This window comes from Geotrypetes seraphini, chromosome 12 (assembly GCF_902459505.1).
Source record: "Geotrypetes seraphini chromosome 12, aGeoSer1.1, whole genome shotgun sequence".
Classification (NCBI taxonomy): Eukaryota; Metazoa; Chordata; class Amphibia; order Gymnophiona; family Dermophiidae; genus Geotrypetes; species Geotrypetes seraphini.
Window position 1 is genome coordinate 98,715,308 of NC_047095.1, and position 23,578 is coordinate 98,738,885.

Genomic DNA, 23,578 nt, shown 5'->3' on the forward strand with positions numbered 1-23,578 from the left:
TTGTTTTATCCAAGAAACTCACCTGTCTGCTATTGAATCTAAAAAATTAAAATGTGGTTGGATAAAGCATTGTTTTTTTGCGCCAGCTATTGGAAAAAAAGCAGGGGTAGCAATTCTAATTCATAAAAAGTGTAATGCCTCATTTAAAATGAAAAATGCAGACCCGTCAGGAAGATGGGTCCATATAGACATGATAATGGGAAATACTACCTTGGCACTGTTCAATGTATGTGCACCTAATTCAAATCAAATGGAATTTAAAAAAAATCTTCAATTATTAATACCACTGGCTGCTTCTAATTTAGTTGTGGCTGGGGATTTCAATGCTGTTATAGATCCAATTTTGGATAAAAAACCTAGTAGATGTATGAAGTCATTAGGGTTAGATAATTTGATACAAAATTGTGTTTTGCATGATATATGGTGAATATTTCATTTTAATGATTGGGAATTTTCTTTTTGTTCCCAGGTCCATAAATCTTTCTCTAGAATAGATTATGTATTTGTTTCAGATTCCTTAGTTTAACATTTAACACAAGCTTCTATTGATCCAATCATTCTATCTGATCATGGTGGAGTATGGATCAAAATAAATTTAATTGATCAAATGAATAATAAATCAATATGAAGTTTTGATAATACATTGCTTGCAGATTCAAATTTTATTGAGAGAATTCAGTCAAAAATTAATGAATACTTTCAATTTAATATTACTGAAGATGTCTCTATAGAAACAATTTGGGATGCATTCAAGGCTACCATTAATGGACAAATTATTTCCTTTTCAACATTTACCAAAAAACAAATTAAAAAACAATTTTCCAATTTGGAACAAGAAATAAAGAGATTAGAATCACACTTAATTAATAATTGGGATAATTCTACTTTATAAGAATTATTAAAAATTAAAGGAAAATATAATGAAATTTCTTCTAAAATGGTAAGAAGAGACTTATTCTCTCAACAATGTATTATGGAAATTCGAATAAGATGGGAAGATTATTGGCAAATTATTTAAAAGTGAAAAAACGAAAAGTAAAAATAGGGATGGTAAAAGCTGAAAAAGGGAATGCATCTTCTCAAACGGATGAAATTATAAAACAATTTTTGAAATTCTATAAATCCCTGTATTCTTCTGAGCCTTATTCGGACAAGGAAAAAGATGGATTAGAATTTTTAAAATTAATTAAAGGACCAAAAATTCCTGATCATATAAAAGAAAGCTTGGAGAAGCCTATATCACTATAAGAATTACAAACAGCATTGGGGTCCCTTAGAGTTGGATCCGCTCCAAGTGGGGATGGTTTTACAGTAGATTTCTACAAATCTTTTCAAATTACAATATTACCTTATCTGTTAAATTTTTATACTACTTATATCAAACACAATTAAATAATGGCAGTATAAAAGGAACTATGGCAGATTCGGTTACTATAGTTTTACCAAAGCCAAATAAAGATCCCATATTGGTTTCAAACTACAGACCTATTTCTTTAATAAATGTAGATGGGAAAATACTGGCTAAAATATTAGCTTTGCGATTGGCTAAGGCTCTCCCCCACTTCACTGGAATGCATCAGACTGGATTTGTAGCTCATAAAATTCTTCTAACAACACCAGATTTGCCTTACATATGTTAAATTTGCCAAAGATATTATGGATCCAGCTTTTTGTATTTCGTTAGATGCTTTATGTATCAAGCAATGGAATGGTTTGGAATTGGTTCAGGATTCATACAAATGATTCAAATGCTAGATAGCTCCCCTACTGCAAGATTATATATTAATAATAAGTTTTCAGAGAGATTCAATTTGCAGAAGGGGTTAGACAAGGTTGTCTGCTATCTCCTTTGCTTTTTGATATTGTATTAGATCCCTTATTATTAGCAATTCAGCAATCAAAGGAGATTCAGGGTATTCCTCATAGAGATCAGGAATATAAGGTCTCTGCTTATGTGGATGATATTTTGCTCTGAGGAATCCTGAAACGACGATTCCAAATGTACTTAATTTGATTAATGATTTTGGAAAATTTTCCGGGTATAAAATAAATTGAAGTAAATCAGAAGTCCTTCCACTTAATGTTTATTGTACAACAGGATTATCTGATACATTTTCATTTGTCTGGAAAGAAGAAGGAATAAAATATTTAGGTATTTGGATTAAAAATACATTAGAAGAAACAATAAAAATAAATGAAAAATATATCTTACAGAAGGTTACAGAATTATGTGAGGAATGGAATCCTTTACATATTTCATGGTGGGGAAGAGTTCAAACAGTTAAAATGATGATTTCACCTGTGGTTTGTTACCAACTGGGAATGATACCAGTGTTTTTTCAGGGGTCTTTTTACAAAAAAAATAAATAGTATTCTTACAAAATTTATTTGGCAGGGTAAAGTGGCTAGAGTTGCCTTAGTGACTTTACAAAAATCAATTACAGAGGGAGGGGTAAATTTTCAAAATTTATATAGGTATCATCAATCCTATATAATACGCCAAGGTATGTATTGGGTCCTCCCAGAACTCATGGAAAAATTACCAGATTGGTTAAGATTGGAATGGCAACTTATGTCTCCTATAAGGCTGTGTCATATTATTAGTACTAAAATGCCTAGGTTGTACAAAGAAAATAAAATATTAATTGATACTTGGAAAACTTCAAAATAGATAGATAATTTAACTTCTAATCCAATTCATAAATTGACAAATCAAACAATATGGCTTAACTCCAAGATTCAAATTGGCGGATTTAAGCTTATCTGGAAGCAATGGATAATAGGAGTAATATGTACCGTATTTTCACGCAAATAACACGCACCCGTATAAAACGCGCACACGTGTATAGCGCGCAGAAATCACGATGATAAGCACAAAAACTTTGGTATAACGCGCTCACGATTATACCGCGCATGCTGCCCGACTCTCCGTTCACCCCCCTGACTTCCGTGCACTGCCCCGCCTCTCCGTGCGCTGTCCCGACTCTCCGTTCACCCCCCTGACTTCCGTGCACTGCCCCGCCTCTCCGTGCGCTGTCCCGACTCTCCGTTCACCCCCCCCTGACTTCCATGCACTGCCCTGACTTTCCGTGCGCTGTCCCGACTCTCCGTTCACCCCCCCTGACTTCCGTGCACTGCCCTGACTTTCCGTGCGCTGTCCCGACTCTCCGTTCACCCCCCTGACTTCCGTGCACTGCCCCGCCTCTCCGTGCGCTGTCCCGACTCTCCGTTCACCCCCCCCCCCGACGTCCGATTCATCCCCCCCCCCGGCAGGACCATTCGCACCCCCACCCCGAAGGACCGCCGACTCCCCGACAATATCGGGCCAGGAGGGAGCCCAAACCCTCCTGGCCACGGCGACCCCCTACCCCCACCCCGCACTACATTACGGGCAGGAGGGATCCCAGGCCCTCCTGCCCTCGACGCAAACCCCCCTCCCCCCCAACGACCGCCCCCCCCAAGAACCTCCGACCGCTCCCCCAGCCGACCCGCGACCCCCCCTGGCGACCCCCACGACCCCCCCACCCCCCTTCCCCGTACCTTTGGTAGTTGGGCCAGAAGGGAGCCCAAACCCTCCTGGCCACGGCGACCCCCTAACCCCACCCCGCACTACATTACGGGCAGGAGGGATCCCAGGCCCTCCTGCCCTCGACGCAAACCCCCCTCCCCCCCAGCCGACCCGCGACCCCCCCTGGCCGACCCCCACGACCCCCCCACCCCCCTTCCCCGTACCTTTGGAAGTTGGCCGGACAGACGGGAGCCAAACCCGCCTGTCCGGCAGGCAGCCAACGAAGGAATGAGGCCGGATTGGCCCATCCGTCCTAAAGCTCCGCCTACTGGTGGGGCCTAAGGCGCGTGGGCCAATCAGAATAGGCCCTGGAGCCTTAGGTCCCACCTGGGGGCGCGGCCTGAGGCACATGGGCCCAACCCGACCATGTGCCTCAGGCCGCGCCCCCAGGTGGGACCTAAGGCTCCAGGGCCTATTCTGATTGGCCCACGCGCCTTAGGCCCCACCAGTAGGCGGAGCTTTAGGACGGATGGGCCAATCCGGCCTCATTCCTTCGTTGGCTGCCTGCCGGACAGGCGGGTTTGGCTCCCGTCTGTCCGGCCAACTTCCAAAGGTACGGGGAAGGGGGGTGGGGGGGTCGTGGGGGTCGGCCAGGGGGGTCGCGGGTCGGCTGGGGGGCGGTCGGAGGTTCTTGGGGGGGGACGGTCGTTGGGGGGGAGGGGGGTTTGCGTCGAGGGCAGGAGGGCCTGGGATCCCTCCTGCCCGTAATGTAGTGCGGGGTGGGGTTAGGGGGTCGCCGTGGCCAGGAGGGTTTGGGCTCCCTTCTGGCCCGATATTGTCGGGAAGTCGGCGGTCCTTCGGGGTGGGGGTGCGAGTGGTCCTGCCGGGGGGGGGGGATGTATCGGACGTCGGGGAGTCGGCCGGGCAAGAGGGCTTGGGCTCCCTCTTGCTCCGATCGTGGATGCGGGTGCGGGTGGGAGCGCGTGCGAGTGGTCGTTCGGGGTGGGGGTGCGAGTGGTCCTGCTGGGGGGGTGAATCGGGCGTCGGGCGGGGTGGGAACTATGTTTGAAAACTTTCGTATACCGCGCTCACGCATATAACGCGCGAGGGGTATGCGCGGTAGGTAAAAACGCGTATAACGCGCGCGTTATATGCGTGAAAATACGGTACTCTTGATGATGTAATGTCTAATGGTAAACTGCTTGATTTTTCACAGTTACAGCAAAAATTTGGCTTGAATAATTCACAAAGTTATAAATGGCTGCAGCTGAAGCAGGCCATTCAGGCGGGGTTCCCTGAATGGAAAAATCTTAATACTCAATATAGTTTAGAATTCCTATGCTTTTAGGTTGACTTTCTGGGTCACCAGGCTGCACAGTGGTACAAATTATTATCTGGATTATTGGAAAAAAAAAAAACAAAAACCCAAGGAATGGTCTTAGAGACATTTGGAGCATTGAGATTAAGTACGAAATTATGGCATCTCAATGGCCATGTATTTGGTCTTGGAGGATGAGATGTACAATGTCTGCTTCTATGAGACAAGCATGGTTTTTCTTGCTACATAGAGCTTTCTGGACCCCTGTTCATTTAAAAAAATTAGATAGCTCTAAATCTGATAGATGCTGGCATTGTCATATTGAAGCAGGGACTTTAGATCATGTATTATTCTATTGTCCTTATATATTCGAATTTTGGAAATCAATTTGGAATCAAATTAATTCCCTGTTAGAAATCATATGGCATATGGCAACAAACCGGAAATGACATCAGACGCTCTCCCAGGATTTAAATTTAATGATTCGATCTGGCTCCAAGACAGAGCTTGACACTTCAGTTATATAGTGTCTCTGAAATTTGCAGACTCCTCATTAAACAGGTCAATTTGACTGTGCAGCGCCAGTGGTGCGAACAGTGCTACTTTCGGCGCTTTCCCTGATGAAGCCCTTTTAAAAGTGATAGGAGCGAAATGGAGATTTTCCGTCGTTAAGCATATACGTTGAAGCTAAGTACTTCATGATTATATACCATAATGGGAGAGTATTGCATAAGAAATTAAGATCACTAAACAAGATCACTAAACTATTTAAAAGTATAAAATTCATAGATATCACCTAAGAAGAGAGTGTATGGGACCGATGATAGCTCACTTTGTAGGTACTAGCCTTGAAAAGAATGTTGGGTTTATAACTGTGAGCGCTTGAGACCCGTATTACCTCTCTATATCACCTAGTTTGGGTTGGTACAGACTTGTGTTTTAGTCAAGTCTTAAATATATATAAAATGGAAAGGGCATTAGCTGTCCAAAAAGGGAGTTTTAACAAATTTCAAGAGGTGTGGAGGCCATTTATAGATTATTGTAAAGATTAAAAATTATTCTTCCCTGAATAATAAAGTTTAAGACATTAAGGGGGGGTGGGGGGAGGGTATTTTTGAGTATATCTTGAATAAATCATCTTTATAAATGTATAAGGGAGGGAGATATTATTTTATTTTATAAGGATTAATTATAAGATGACAGGTGTTTTTGAAAGTTAACTTATGATATGTATTTACTGTACATGATTTAAGATTTGAAATGAATAAAGATTTCAAAACAGAAATTCTAAGATAACTTCAAAACTTAGATACCTAACCATCGGAGCTTAATTTCCATCATAAATTCATATATAACAACAAATTTAAATCTATCAAACCGATCTTATCATGAAGTAGAGTTCCTGACAGCCTTACCTAAAAGGAAAGAGTTCAAAATACTTATCAGTCTAAAAGTCCGGTCTGCGAGGCCAAATCCAGATAATAAAGAACAAACCACTGGAACAAATGTCCAGACTTCTAGTCCTGACTTTAGATCTTCTGTTACTTCAGCCAGTCGCTTCACAAAGGGGGCCTTAGCCGGCGTGCCGAACGGCAGCACGCCATTCAGCTGATGTGAATTTAAGAGTTCCCGGCAGCTTCTGGGGGACGGAGTGCATTCACACGCCTGGCCAGCAGGAAAGCAGGCGGCCTTGGAGCCCTATGGGTCATTGGTCTCAGTGCGGGTCGCCGATATCGATGGGAGCAGGCAGGGTGGCAGAAACAAATCCTCCTTGCTCTCAAATACTAATCCATAAAGTGACCACAAAGCTAAGTACAATATTTATTAAAAAGTATAGTGAATATTTATGAATAAGTTAAGATTTAAAAGAATGGCACATATATTACTTTGATCCAGTGACGAAGTGACATGTCAGTCACTAGGTATATGAAAAGTTTGAGCCTAGTGTGTTGTCTCTGAGGATCTGGGACCAAGCAATTAAAGATAATGTCTTCAATGACGGTGATTTAATTTGTGTGTATGTTCCAGCATAACTCTGAAATGCATGGACAGATTTCAGTCAAACTTGGCATACACATTACTTACTATCTAGGGACAAACACTGTGGGGGTGGAAAGGGGTGACATATAAAAACTATAGAAAATGACAGATTTTAGTGTCTACCCCACAGTGTTTTTGGGTTCACTGAGATGGATAATCAGCATAACTCTGAAACACATGGAGAGATTTCAACCAAATTTGGTACACATATGACTTACTATTTCAGGACAAATATTGTGGGGATGGGGGATGGGGTGACGTGGGTGGGGGGAGAGGGTGACATCAAAAACATCAGATATTAGTTTCTAATCCATAAACGCATGAACAGATTTCAACCAAACTTGGTATACAAAAGACTTACTATCTGGACACAAATAATGTGGGGAGGAGGAAGGGGGTGACATAAAAAACATCAGATATTAGTGTCTAATCCATAAACGCATGAAGAGATTTCAACCAAACTTGGTTCACGTATGACTTTCTATCTGGGGAAAATACTGTGGGGTTGACATAAAAATTATTGAAAATGACAGATTTTAGTGTCTACTTCATAGTGATTTCAGGCTTGCTGAGATAAATACTCAGCATAACTCTGAAATGCATGGTGAGTTTTCAACCAAACTTGGTATACATAAGACTTACTATCTGGGCACAAATAATGTGGGTGGGGGAAGGGGTAACATCGGAAATGACAAATATTAGTGTCTAATCCATAAACACATGAAGAAATTTCAACCAAACTTTGGGAAAACTGGGGGGAAATACTGTGGGGGTGAGAAGGGGTGACATGTAAAAATTATTGAAAATGACATTTTAGTGTCTACCCCACGGTGGTTTTGGGCTTCATGAGATGAATACTCAGCATAACTCTGATACACATGGAAAGATTTCAACCAAACTTGGTATACATTCGACTTACTATCTGGGTGAAAATACTGTGGGGAGAGGGAAGGGGTGATGTGGGTGGGGGAAGGGGTGGAAAGGGGATTACATTGAAAATGACAGATATTAGTGTCAAATCCACAAACACATGGAGAGATTTCAACCATATTTGGTATATATAAGACTTACTATCTAGGGAAAGATACTGTAGAGGTGGGAAGGGGTGATGTGTAAAAATGATAGAAAACAACAGATTTTGGTGGCTTCCCCATAGTGTTTTCGGGCTCACTGAGATGAATGCTCAGCATAACTGAAACGCATGGAGAGATTTCAACCAAACTTGGTATACATATGACTTACTATCTGGGGAAAAGTATCTGGGTTTAATACTGTGGGAGTGGGAAAGGGTAAAATATAAAAATTATCAAAAACAACAGATATTAGTGTGTAACCCATAGTCTTCAGGCTCACTGAGATGAATACTGACACTCATGATGCCATTTAAGTCCAAGTTCAACCCCATAGAGAGGGACATTCCTGTGGGACATGTGAGAGATGGGGGGACATGTGAGGGATGGGGGACATGTGATGGATGGGGCATGTGGGACATGTGGAGGGTAGGAGATGTGGGAGGTGAAACGTGGAGGGTAGGACATTTAGTGATAAATAAATATCCATGCAACGCCGGGTAATCTGCTAGTCTATATATATAAAATCAGATGTATTTGTGTTGTGACAAACCTACTGCATTCCCAAAGTTTGCCACAGGGAAATATAGGAAAGTATACAAACCCCGGTGCAGAAGGGCTGACCAGGTCAGTGCCCAAGACAATAAGTTAGATGACTACCCTGGGAGTAAGGATGAAGAAATGGAAATAGAGAAGGAAAGCTTAGACTTACCTGAAGTAGTCCCAAAGCCAGGCAGGAAGAATCTGCCTTGCTATGGTCCAGTGCCTGTAAGGCAGAAAGCTCACAAGCTTTTTCCCCTCAGAGAAACAGCACAGGCTGAGGAAGGAATTCCCTTCCCCCATCCAAAGCCAAGGTTCTTTACTTCAGCTTAAAGCCAGGCTCGTCAGAGAGCAAAGGGGAGGAGAACGAGGCTTGGGAGAAACAGCAAGACGAGAGCAGAGGCAGGAAGTGCAGGACAGGGCTGAGTACCAGTGTTCCCGCTAAGCTGCGCTGGGGTGCGCTGGCGCTCAAAATATTACCTCGCAGTGCACAAGTTTCTCGTCACAGCGCACACAGTGTAGAGCACAGTTCTTCAACCGCCGGTCCGCAAACAAAATCTTGCCGGTCCGCGAAGGATTCGGTCCCCGCCACAACGAAAGGCCGGCGTCAGCTGACTTGCAACTTCCTGTTGCAGTCGCTGTGCCGGGACTCCTGCCTTCGCCGGGACTCCTGCCTTCCACCGCGTTTGCCTCCTGCCTTGTCTCCGCACCTCCAGACCAGCAGCGGCAGCTGTGTATGCTTTTAACTTCGGCACAGAGCTGCCCCTAATCAATAGTTTAGCGCGGTTTCATAAGGCAGCCTCGGGGCCTTTGCTAGGCCGGCCCACATCGCATCATCGAAGCGGGCCGGCTATCAAAGGCCCCGAGGCTGCCTCATGAAACCGCGCTAAACTATTGATTAGGGGCAGCTCTGTGCCGAAGTTAAAAGCATACACAGCTGCCGCTGCTGGTCTGAACTCTTGGGCCGCTGAAGAAGGGCAAAAAGCAGCTGTCCTGGAGGTTTCCCTTCCTCTCGCCTTTACAGGTTCCTTTTTTCCACCTTTTTTTTTTTCCTTCAAACGGCAACGGGCCCCAGCATCGACATCAATCAAGTAAGTTCCACTGTCAATCAAGCGGTTCTGCTCGGCCAAAGCTTCCCCTGTGACATGAGCCACCCTCAGGGGAAAAAAAGTGACCCACAAAGGTGAGGGGAAGGGGGGCAGATGATGGAAGTTGGGGGGGGGGAGAGAGAGAGAGAGAGAGAAGGGGCAGATGATGGAATGGAGGAGATGAGAGAGAGAGAGAAGGGGACAGATGATGGAAGTGAGAAGAAGGGAGAGAGAGCAGAAGGCAGATGGATGTCAGTTGAGAAGGGAGAGCAGATGCTGAATGGAAGTGGGGAAAGAACACATACTGGATGGAAGGAGGAGATAAATAAAGGGGGAAGAAAATAGTAAGATAATGGAGGGGTGAGGGAAAGGGGTGACAAGCTGTGTGTAGACACAGTGAAAAGAGGGAAACGGGACTAAATAGTAAGAAAGAATTTAATTTAGATGGAGGCAGAAAATAGAGAAGGAAGACCAGAGAAGAAAAGGGAAGAGAGAGCAGAGAATGATCAGATCTGAGTGGAGGAAATGAGAAGAGAGATATGCTAAAAACCACAGGGGGGAGGGAAGGATAGAGATGCCAGACCATGAGGGGAACAGAAGGAAGATGATGGATGCTAGACCAAATTGGGGGGTGGGGGGGGCAGGAGGAGAGATGGCAGGGAAAGACAGACAGTGAATGGAAGGGGCAGATGCTGGACTGAAGAGACAGAGAAGGTTATCATGCTGCTGTACCGGGCCATGGTACGCCCTCACCTGGAGTACTGCGTCCAGCACTGGTACTTTAAGAAGGACACGGTACTACTCGAAAGGATCCAGAGAAGAGCAACTAAAATGGTTAAGGGGCTGGAGGAGTTGCCGTACAGCGAAAGATTAGAGAAACTGGGCCTCTTCTCCCTTGAGCAGAGGAGATTGAGAGGGGACATGATAGAAACATTCAAGGTACTGAAGGGAATAGACTTAGTAGCTAAGGCAGGGAGAACGAGAGGGCACTCTCTAAAGTTGAAAGGGGATAGATTCCATACAAACGTAAGGAAGTTCTGTGGTAGAAAGCAACATATTTATTTGGCTCATAACTTGCTGGCGCCCGATATTTTTAGCTCACAGTGAAAAAAGTTTGCTCACAACACCCGCCCGCTTAGAGGGAACACTGGCTGAGACTGCATCAGACCCTGCATGGCAGTTCCTCAGCACAGACTGGGAGATGACTGAGGAGCAGACTGTTAATTTGGCTACAGAATTCCTTCCCCCAAAGCCAATGGTGGTAAAAGAAAGTAGTGCTGTGGAGGAGAGCTGGCCAGAGGAAATGGAGAGCTGAACACACTGGGAAAAGGTCTGTGAAAAGGTTTTTCTTTCTGGCTGTGTTTTTCTGTGTCCTCATTGAGATAATGCCTGTTGGAGTTATCAAGGAACATAATCCTGTACTACAATTTTCACATGCTAGTTTGCTGGACTTTGTGAAAGGCACAGTAATCTCCTCTTCAGGAAATGTGCACAGTTAAACCAAACGCTAGGCTGTAATTTTAGCCAGGTTAAACCCTGAGGTTCCTGGTTTCAGGACTCCGTGCAAAAGCCCAGCTGTGAATTGATTGCCATAGCAATTAGATAATTGAATTAGCCTGCATGCCTCTGAGGAAAAGGAGATTAATCCTCTCAGCATAAAGCCTGCTCCGTTTCTGTGTGGAAAGTCCAGCCCAGCTGGAGAGAGTGAGTACTCTATAGGAAAAGCACAGAAGGTCTCTTAGGCATGAATATGAATGTCTCCTCTGTAGCTCTACAGTGAAAAGTTATTTTTGCCAACTGTTTCACCTCTAAGCCTTATGAAGAGCTAAATGATTGTATATGATTTGCAAAGCAAGCTCAGAGCTGATTCCTGAGTGATAGTGAATGAAATGAACTTTTTCTTTTTGGTTTTGTATTATGTTCATGCTACCAGGGAAAACCTGGAGTGGCACAGTGATTCTAAGGCCAGTAGCCGAATAAAAACTTATGTTTTTGCACCAAGGCCATTCTGACAAATGTGTTTTCTTCAAAGCCCTTGGAGAGTAAGCTTAGTTAGGCATCTGCCTAGTTGCGGCCAACTTGAAAGGACACCCTAATTCTAAAGGGACCACGCCAGTAGCAAACATCGTGTCACTACCCGACGGCTCAGGGTGTCCATAGAGAGCACGGATGTGACAGTGTATATGTATGTATGTATGTTCCAGCATAACTCTGAAACACAGGGACAGATTTCAACCAAACTTGGTATGCATATTACTTACTATCTGGGAACAAACACTGTAGGGGTGGGAAGGGGGTGACATGTAAAAATGATCAAAAACAACAGATTTTAGTATCTACCCCATAGTTTTTAAAAAAGGTTTCACAGGATATCCATGAAATTATAGACCGGCAACCCTGACATCAGTGCTGGGCAAAATGGCAGAGAGTGTTATAAAGAATCAAATTACATAACATATACATAAGTAAGTCAACATGGTTTCATCTACATTTCAGACAGTGGACCACACTCTACTTCTTCTAAAGTTGAGTGAACTAGGCACATATGGAACAGCTCAAAAATTGTTTTCAGGATTCTTAGGAAATAGAACCTATGAAGTAAGAAAAGGAAATAAGAAGTCCCAAAAATGGAATGCTTTTTGTGTAGTACCACAGGGCTTTGCACTGTCTTCTTCCTTGTTCAACATTTACTTAAGACTATTGGGAAAATTCCCCTCCCCTTAAGTTCATACATTTTTATACACAGACAATATCTTCCTACTTTGTAGAAACATAGAAATATGATGGTAGATAAAGACCAAATGGCCCATCTAGAGTGCCCATCCGCAGTAACCATTATCTCTTTCTCTCTCTGAGAATCCCAAGTGCCTATCCCAGGCCCTCTTGAATTCAGACACAGTCTCTATCTCCACCACCTCTTCCAGGAGACTGTTCCATGCATCTACCACCCTTTCTGTAAAGAAGTATTTCCTCAGATTACTCCGGAGCCTATCACCTCAGCCTACAACACCTAACACAGATTATTGAAGACCTGAGTACTTGGACATCAAAGAACTTCCTTAAACTTAATAAACTGAAAACCATAGTGCTCTGGTTTGGTGACTATAAGGTTCGGTGATGTGGCCAATCCTATTCAATATGTTTGTGAGCAACATTGCTGAAGGGTTAGAAGGAAAGGTTTGCCTTTCTGTGGATGATACCAAGATTTGTAACAGAGTTTGGAAAACATGAAAAAGGATCTGCCAAAGTTAGAGAAATGGTCTATCTGGAAAATAAAATTCAATCCACCTACTTAATAGGGAGATAAATCTTAGTATTCTGTGATGAAAATTAATATATAGTATTGTTATCACAGCTATAATTTACTATTAATGGTATTACCTTCCCTCTATTACTTTTAATATTATAGTGAAGTGTTCAGACCAAGTAACCAAAAATATAGTGATGTCACTACAATGAGGTTAACAAGGGGACCATCATCGCCTTCACCTATCCCCTGCCCTCCCTGGATGCCCACAAATATTTTCAGATAAACTTGATGTACTTATCTGAATAGGGAGGTAGTTGATTTTCGTTAATTCTCATTGATGACTGTGTGCTAATAAAATTCATGTGCTCCATTAAAATCCTAGAACTGTTCATTCATTCGTCCAATCCCGTCCCCCCGACTCGAGTTTCACCTCTTCATCAGGGAGGGACACTATTGAAAAAATCAAAGCCAAGTTCAAAATTCACAACTCAAACTACTTATAACATATTATAGTAAATCAAATTAACCCTGCTGTTTCTGAGTACCAAATACTAAATGCCTATATACTCACTTAATCTTAGAACTCTTAAAAAACCTTTTTTACCTGGTAATGGCTCACTGAGACAAGACTCATCAAAGCAACGGGCCAACTGGATCTATCTACTCTGCTTCTAAGCTTTTAAAGAAAGCCAACCGGAAGAGGCTGCCAATATGAAAACCGGAAATCAACACTAAAAGCAGCTGAAGTCAATGGAAAATGCGGAAAAGATGTCAAACTTTTAAACTGCTAGCCAGTCTATATCTAAATTTAAACCCTTTGGCACCAGGGTCTGCCAGTTATATATGAAGCGTTGTTCTTTTTGAATTAATACTTTGGATATATCACCCTCAATATTGTGTATTTGAATCAATACCGTGTATTTCAGATCTTCTAGTGAGTGTGACTGCTCCAGTCAGTGGGAAACCAGGGGTCGGAGATTCGACTTGTCCTGATGTTACTTAAATGTTCTATGATCCAAGTTTTGATCATACGGATCGTTTGGCCTATGTATATTTTGTTACATGGGCACTGAATGTAATAGATCACCCCCCTGGATTCACAATTGGTCCCTGTGTTCAAAATAAAATGTCGTCCACCTGAACACGGTATTTCCACATACGAAGCCTCCAATACATAACGGCAGACCCTGCACTTACCGCAGGGTTTATGGGAGGGCTTTGACTTCGTGCCCTGGTTATACAGATTATGTTTTAATTGTTCACCAAGATTCTTTGCTCTTGAAAAGGCAAACTTGGGTAAATTCTGTAATATTGGATGGTACTGAAGTATTGCCCAATGTTTTAATATGATGTGTTTTATGGCGTTACTATTGTTGGTGTACGGCATAACACAAACAATATTCTGCTCTTTTTCTTTGTTTTGATCTTTTAGCATTAACCAGGGTCGGTGGCAATTTTTGGCTCTTTTCCACGCTCTTCTAACGATTTTCCCAGGATATCCCCTTTGTGTAAACTTAGTATACATTTCATTGGCCTCTTTATCAAAATCCGATTCCTCCGAGCAGATTCTCCATAAACGGAGAAACTGCCCGGTAGGAATACTGTTTCTCAGTGCTCGTGGGTGAAAACTCTGGTATTGCAATAGAAGCAGAGTAGATAGATCCAGTTGGCCCGTTGCTTTGAATGAGTCTTGTCTCAGTGAGCCATTACCAGGTAATAAAAGGTTTTTTAAGAGTTCTAAGATTAAGTGAGTATATAGGCATTTAGTATTTGGTACTCAGGGTTAATTTGATTTACTATAATATGTTATAAGTAGTTTGAGTTGTGAATTTTGAACTTGGCTTTGATTTTTTCAATAGTGTCCCTCCCTGATGAAGAGGTGAAACTCGAGTCAGGGGGACGGGATTGGACGAATGAATGAACAGTTCTAGGATTTTAACGGAGCACATGAATTTTATTAGCACATAGTCATCAATAAGAATTAACGAAAATCAACTACCTCCCTATGCAGATAAGTACATCAAGTTTATCTGAAAATATTTGTGGGCATCCAGGGAGGGCAGGGGACAGGTGAAGGTGATGATGGTCCCCTTGTTAACCTCATTGTAGTGACATCACTATATTTTTGGTTACTTGGTCTGAGCACTTCACTATAATATTAAAAGTAATAGAGGGAAGGTAATACCATTAATAGTAAATTATAGCTGTGATAACAATACTATATAAATAAAATTCAATGCAATGAAGTACAGAGTAGTGCATTTGGGGATTAGAAATTGGAAGGAGCTGTATGTGTTGGGAAGTGAGAGGCTGATATGCATGGATATAGAGAGAGAGACCTTGAGGTGATAGTGACTGAAGATCTAAAGGCATAGAAATAGTGTGACAAGGCAATGGCAGTTGCCAGGACTCTTTTTTTTTTTTAATGAAAATGTATTTTTATTCATCCAATGGTTCAAATGGCTTTATTTATCCAATAACTCAATGACTTTTATATATATATATATATATGTTTTTATTTGTGATCTGATGCATCTTAATGCTTTTAACATATGCATATATCTGTAGACTCCTGAAGCAGGCCGATTATGCCAAAACATGTACATGTCAAGTGTTGAGGAATTTCTGAAACTTACAGGTGCAATGGATAAGATGTCACAGAAAATTGAGGTTAAGAATGAATTAAAATAAGGTGTCTATTAAAGATTTGGGACTCAGATAGATCTATAGTGACACAGTCTGAGGCAATTGTAATTAAGGATTGAAAAGTTTAAATTGCTGATGCTACATTTTAGCTAATGCTAAGGAAGTTCAAAAGTTTTGACTTGTGACTTCTAAGACATAAGTAAATCCATATACCATTGTTTAAATAATCTTGGAAGAGAAAGATAAAGATTTTGGAGAAAACAGTTAAACTGTCTTTATATATAGACTAAACAAAAACAAAAAAGGGAACAAAAAACAAAATGAAAGTGCCTTTAAACCTCGAAGGTGCTCAGAATCAATGTTTGGTGAGAAAGTGACCAAACCGGGGCAATAACCCTTGTAAAAGTCTATCATTGCACCATCCACAATTGGTGGAAAGGTATTTACATTTTGGTAAATATCTTTTTTACTTTTTTTCATTTTTCTTCAAGTGTCCATTTAAAGTGTCCAATATTATAAAGTAATGTGTTCAATTTGAAGAGATATGGTAAATATCTTTTTTACTTTTTTCTTTTTTTTTTCAAGTGTCCATTTAAAGTGTCCAATACTTAAGTGAAAGCTATTATCATCATAATGAGTAAAACTTAACTATGGGACCTACCTGTATCTGCTGTAACAAGTCTGCTTCCTAAATACCCACAGTTAAGTTTTACCCATTCTGATGACAATAGCTTTCACTTAAGTATTGGACACTTTAAATGGACACTTGAAAAAAAAAAGTAAAAAAGATATTTACCATATCTCTTCAAATTGAACACATTGCTTTATAATTTGATACTTACTTTGCCTTTATTATAATAAATCTCGAAGATTTTGTTTAAAGTCTGTAGTGTTTTGTGTCCAATTTTTACACATCAGGACGAGAAACTCTTCTCTTACAGCGTAAGAGAGGAGTTGTCATCCTGTAGAACTTCTCCTGAACCTATATCCAGGTAAAGTAGCAGCCTCCTGGAAACAAGTCACTGAGTTATTGGATGAATAAAGCCATTTGAACCATTGGATGAAGAAAAGAACATTTCATAACAGCTTGTATTCACCAGTCTCATTAGGACAATTCCACTCCTTATTTTGTGTATTTGTTTTTGTGGTTTTGGTTCCCATTTTTTTCCTGCATTAATATCACTCACCAGTTTGGTTGGAGATCTCTCCCTCTGCACATGGAATACAGCCATAGCAGCAGATGAGCTTTCCTTTCTTGGGTAATTTCCTGTACCCAGGATGGCATCTTGGATTGCATCTGAACTGTGGAGGTGTCTGAGGATTGAGAAAACAGGTTATGTAACTTCATTTCATACTGGACAGTTATTTCTAAAATGGAATGTTCCTTTTCTGATCAGCATTTCAGATATTTTCTTTGGGCATCAGAAACAGGTCATTTGTGGGTAATTTTTAAATTGTCCCGGTAACATTATATTTTATGCTTAAGAAAGCACTTGTAAAACTACTCAAAAAGTGTTGGTTCTTATTAGCACATACACCGATTAGAGCAGTCTCACATCAGATGTGACAGCTTTCAGGGAGATAATTTTATAAAGATTAATTAAGTTATTTCATAATATATACAGCCAAGGACATTTCATGGTACGCTATAATTGAACATTCAGAATATATTACATTAAAAAAACAAAAACAATGTAATGAAATTACAATGTATTAATTATTAAAAAAGACACAACAATCATCAGATTTCAAAATACATAAAAAACTACAAACAGCATCATGCTCCCTAACATACCCCTTGTTTCCTAAAATATGTAACACAAAAACATAGAAACATAATGGCAGATAACGGCCAAATGACCCATCCAGCCTGCTCAACCACAGCATTCACTATCTCCTCCTCTCCCTATTGGTCCCAAATGGTCATCACCCTACTACTCTTGATCTTAACAAACCAGAAACCAAAAGGAAACTACAACTCTCTAATTCTAGTTAGAGTAACAAGCAATAAAAACCACCACCCAGCAGGGAGAAATCATAAACATGGTTGATGCTCTACCTGCATATACCATAGCATCCCCCAGACCTGGGGGAGAGGACCTACAAATGCCACCCAAAACCATCCCATGATCAAACCCACCCCCTAAATAAAAACACTCATCTATCCAAAAACATCACACAACACTAAAACAGAATTTACATCAATAAAATGTGCATACATGAATATCAGATCCCCAGGCCCAAAAACTGAGATCATAAAGGACTAGATAGAAACAGAAAAACTAGGATGCTTCTTCCTTATAGAAACATGGCTAACCTCAGACGCCGACCCCAGAATAATGGAAGTTTGCCCACAAGGCAACAAAATACAAGTAGTATGCAGAAACCAAAATCAAGGAGGAGGACTAGCCATCCTGGCCAAAAATACTCTAAATATAGCTCTACAGGACAAAACCTTCAACCCACACATAGATCTACTTGCCAGCCAAGTATCAGGCCCCACACTCAAAGGAACCCTAACCTGCCTATTTTGCTACATAACACCAGGAAAATGGAACATAAACTCAGAATTCAAAGAATTTATAGGCTTGATGGTACCTATAAAAGTTGGGAAAATTTAGCCCACCCTCCACAATTGGTTTTTGTAGAGATACCATAGCAATTCTTGCTGCTTATCCCAGCCAAATAAATTAATGGAACCCTAACCTGCCTACTTTGCAACATAATACCAGGAAAATGGAACAGAGCAAAATCATAATTCGAAGAATTTTTACTCAGAAACTCCCTCACATCAATATACAACCTAATCCTAGGCAATGTGAACCTACACCTAGAAGACAAATCTTCCAACCAAACAGAAAGTCTTCTGTCATTCCTCAAAACCCTATCCTACAGAATCCTGGAACCACAAACCATGAGAAGGGCTACCAACTCAACATAGCAGCCTTCATGTCCCAACAACCCACCGCACCAGAAATTCACACCACAAATGGAACATGGGCATGCACCCTCAGCTCAGACCACTACTAGTACACCTTCAAAATCAACTGGAAACAGGGCAAACCCAAACAAAATAACCAAAACATAAAATACGTAACTCACAAAAAGATCGACCCACCTAAATTCTGGAACAAATTAGACAACATGATCCAAGATGGAAACCCCAAGGATTTAATTAACCACTGGTGCACCCTAAGCACATCTATCCTTGAAGACATGACACAACCATAGAAAAAAACCAGAATCTGCAGATGCTCAGACAACGAACTACTGCAACTCAAATGACAATGCAGACATCTTGAAAGAGAATGGAGAAAAACAACTGAGAACACAAAAACAACCTGGAGAACACTGAACAAACAATATAAACAAAAGCTAAAAGAAAATCATACTACACCAGTCAGATAGGCACAGAAATCCAAGACACCAAAAAACTTTTCAAACTACTAAAGGAACTCACAAACACCAAACCCTACCTGGCCACCAAAATGGCCCCTCCTCCCACAGCCAAACAACTGGCTGAATTCTTCAGAAACAAAATCTCAACAGCTAGAAACACCTTCACTTGGATCCCAAGCCACCTCAATGAAACCTTGATACCACTTACAGAAAACGAAGCCTACACAGCAGACAGAAATTGGTCAGACTTCCCAGACATACAATGGCACAGCCTAGACAAATTCTATAAAAAATACAACCATGCAGCATGTGACTTCAACCACTGTTCCCCATACCTGTTAAAAGCTGCCAGCATTAGATTCTGTACCTACCTCATGTGGTAGACTAGCTACATGCTCATAGATGGCCAAGTTCTACAAGAACTTGCCAAAATCATCATAACCCTTATCCTGAAACACCCAAAGGGAGCAATGGTGATGGGTCATAAGCGCGCTGGGTAAACGGGCGCAGACAAATTGGAGTGGACAACTAAGCGCAAGCCATCAGTGCGCCACACAAAAACCTTAGTTTAAAGGGCTCTGATGGGGGGGGGGTGGGACACCCCCCACTTTATGAATACTGTTTGCGCTGCTGTGTTGGGGGTGTAACCCCCACATTATACAGAAAACTTAACTTTTCCCCTAAACATAGGGAAAAACTTTCCTCTATAATGTTTCCTCTATAATGGGGGGGGATAAACCCCCATCAAAACCACCCCCAATGGCAGCGTGAACAGTATTTAGTAAACTGGAGGGTTCCCCCCCCCCCCCGTTGGAGCCCTTTAAAATAAGGTTTTTGTGCGGCGCATTGATGGCTTGCGCTCAATTGTCCGCTCCAATTTGTCAGCGCCCATTTGTCTGGCGCGCTTATGACTGTGAACCAGGAGCAACAGATCAGCCATCCAATTACAGACCTATAGCCTCAATACCACTATACTATACATCAAACTAATGGAACGCCTCAAAGCAAAACTTCTCACTGAATACTTAGAAAACCACAACATACTTCACCCCTCACAATCAGGCTTCAGAAACAACTACAGCATAGAAACACTACTGGTCTTTCTCCTAGAAACAGCCAGACAACATCTAAGCAAAGGCAAAAAAATGCTACTCATTCAACTCAATCTCACAGTGGCATTTGATCTAGTAGATCACAACATTCTACTACAAACTCTGGAGGCAATAGGAATCACTAGCAAAGTCTATAAATGGTTTGAAGGATTCCTCTGCACAAGAAAATACAGAGTTAAAGCAAACTGAACAATCAGAATCCTGGAATAACCTCTACGGAGTCCCCTAAGGCTCCCATGCTCTTCAACATATTTATAAATGATCTGGAATTTGGTACGACGAGCAGGGTGATTAAATATGCAGATAATACAAAGTTATTCAGAGTAGTAAAGACACAGAAGGATTGCAAAGACCTGCAATGCGACATAAACACGCTCAAGAAATGGACCGCGACATGGAAAATTAGGTTTAATGTTGATAAGTGTAAGGTAATGCATGTCGATAACAAAAATCTTACACATGACTACAGGATGTCCAGTGCAGTACTCGGAGAGAACCCCCAGGAAAGAGACTTGGGAGTACTGGTAGACAAGTCAATGAAGCTGTCTGTGCAATGTGTGGCGGCGGCGAAAAGGGAGAACAGAATGCTAGGAATGATTGAGAAGGGGATCATAAACAGATCAGAGAAGGTTATCATGCCTCTGTACCAGGCCACTGTATGCCCCCACCTGAAATACTGCATCCAGCACGGATGTTGTGGAGCTCGGCACGGTTTACAAGAACTTAAAATATAGGAAGAGAAGGGGGAAAAAAAAGGTTTACATGAACTTATATATAGAAGAGAAGAGTAAGGGGGATAGAATTACATTTTAATGAAAAGCCAGGTTTTCAGTTGCTTGCGGAATAATTGGAGGGAGCCTAAGTTCCGCAACGGGGTAGTAAGGTTGTTCCAAAGACCTGTGATTTTGAAGAGAACGAATTTTCCCAGTTTGCCTGCATAGCGAATACCGTGTAGAGAGGGGAAGGATAATTTATACCTTTGGGTGGGTCTGGTAGATTCAGGACTCGAGGAGTTATAAGATAGTGTGATTAAGGGAGGAAGGATGCCATGAATGATCTTAAAAGCCAGGCAGGAGCATTTGAAATGGATTCTGGAAATCACTGGGAGCCAGTGAAGTTTGGCTAGGAGTGGGAGACATGGTCAGACTTGCGTTTTGCAAAGATCAACTTGGCTGCAGTATTCTGGATTAGCTGGAGTCTTTGAATACTTTTTTTTTGATAGGCTTAAGTAGATGGCATTGCAGTAGTCTAATTTGGAGAGGATGATGGATTGGACAAGGACGCAAAATATTGTTGGCGAAAATAGGATCTTACTTTCCTCAGCATGTGGAGGCTGAAAAAGCATGATTTAGCCAAGGAGTTGAGGTGGTCATTGAGGGAGAGAGAAGAATCGATAATGATGCCAAGGACCTTGCTTGAGAACTCAAGCTGCAGTGCAGTGCCTGAGGGTAGTGCGAAGAGGGTGGGCAGGTGTTCTAATTTTGGGCCGACTTGTGTTTTTCCTTTTTTAATTTAACAAACCTGTACTATGGTTTAGAAACACTTGGGTTATGATCACCTTTCTACTAAAAAATACACCTACACCATGCAAGATATTTATAGTAGCACTGCAAATCTTAAATGGATCCTCTGCATTTATTGCCATTATACCTTAATTTACCTTATTTGAATTATACTTCTGAAATATAATTATGCTTTATTGCATAATCTAATAGGCCCATTATGATATCTTGTTAGTTTTGTTCTCTGAAAAGAACTATTTGTTTATCTCATATTTTTATGTACTGTGACACTTGTAGTAGGTTATAGGCCTGCCCATGGGGCAGTGCTTTATATTATTATTATTTTGCTGACACATCACAAGTTCTTTTAACGATTCAATTTTAATTTGAGAACTTAGCTTTTGCATCAAACTCAGAGAAGATAAAAGCTGTCTTGTGTGTATTTATGGTTTGTATCACCTTCACATGAGTTTACTGTACATATTATGCATATATTTGGGCTTTTTAGGGTTTACACTGGGCATTTCTTCTTCATCTTAATGCATTTAATTAGGTTACTATGCCCGGCACTTCTGGGTATAGGGAAAGTAATCTTGAGGTTCTCTTATTTTAGGGACATTTAGGGATTTTGTTGATATGCCTCACATACCTACTAGGGAATGCTAATTAATCCCAGACCACTCAATATGGTTTAGGAAGATATAGGGACTCACATTTTTTGATTATAATATATGTACCTTATTAGTAATTATTGAATATGTGATAGATATGTGTGTGGCGTGTTTGGGACCCCAGACTTTGTGTGAGAATGTGTTTGATTATGTGTGTGAATTGTGGGTGTGTCTTTACATTTGAAATGTGCATATAAAAAACAAAAAAAACAGAACATTACTACCAACACTTTTGGTTTTGACAACTCTAGAGGCACTATAAGGACATGGTTAAGTTAGCGCTAGGGACCTGTTACAATGGTTTTTTTCCCCCTTTCAGAATCCTTTCTGAATTACCTCTTACCCAACCAAAGAGAAACGCTCTCCTTATTTCTGAATAGTTCAGAATGATAAGACAATTATTCACTCTTATTGAAATTATGGATAATGAAATACCAGCAGTTACTCCATCTCTTTCATTAAAGTTACAACACACATGTATTGTAGCCCTTCAAAATGGGATGGCACTTGCCTATCTCCTTGCGACCCAAGGGGGGGTACATGTGCCCTCATTGAACAGGAGTGTTGTCTTTATATTCCTGATTTTTTCTTTGACCAGCAAGCACATATAACATCTTTGAACAAGGCATTGCAGACCTGGGAACTATTTCAGGTTGAGAATAAAGGCTGGGTTTAATTGGTTAAGTGCATGGATGCCTAATATATCATGGGTTAAAGGCCTGTTGGGTATTTTATTTGGCCTGGCATTTGTCTTTCTGGTTGTGTGTTATAGTTTGTCCTGTTTAATTGGCAATGGAAGAACATGTTTGCAGAGACTGACTCCCAACCTTACGCTGATCCATAAGATAGGTTATGCCCACCGCAACCCCAGAGTGGATCATGGTAAGACCACTGAAACCACAGATGTGAATCCTGCTTTGAGGAGTCAAACCAGGATCCAGAAGGGGGACTGATGAGGCTCTTTTGAACCTGGGTGTGGCAGCCTATTAAAAATGGACAGCAATGTGGTAGAATGGGCAAGCATGAAAAATAAAATAGCCATTATATTTTCCTCTCATTGCTCTGGATTTACTAGATAGGGTTTGTCTATAAGATAAGGACCTATCCAAGGGCAAAGGAAGAGGGTTTAAATGGCTAGATAAAATTACAATTGGAGAAGCCAGAACACAAACCAGATAAAACAAATATGGGATAATATATTGACCTAAATATGTGTTTTGTGCTGAGGTCACTGGAAACAGGAGTAGGCCTTCTCTCATGTCACTAGAATTAATATATAAGCTCTGTTGAAGGACCAGAGAAGATACACACAGGCTGTTTCAATGTGTGTCCAATCTGATCTCCAGAGACCTGCAGAACAGATAAGGTTTGGATTTTGGATTATATAGATGACTCCAGAAGACTTACAGGTACAGGCTTCTGGAGTCATCTGTA

The 23,578-nt window shown here is 41.3% G+C and overlaps 1 protein-coding gene across 1 annotated transcript in view; it reads right to left on the reverse strand.

Annotated features, from left to right (window-relative positions):
* The window catches only part of LOC117346158 (vomeronasal type-2 receptor 26-like), a 65,638-nt gene that overhangs the window by 26,124 nt on the left and 15,936 nt on the right, over window positions 1–23,578 (reverse strand). The window contains exon 3 of the mRNA XM_033915560.1: window positions 16,648–16,774. Within this exon, the coding sequence (XP_033771451.1) occupies window positions 16,648–16,774 (127 nt within the window). The remainder of the gene's footprint in view (window positions 1–16,647; window positions 16,775–23,578) is intronic.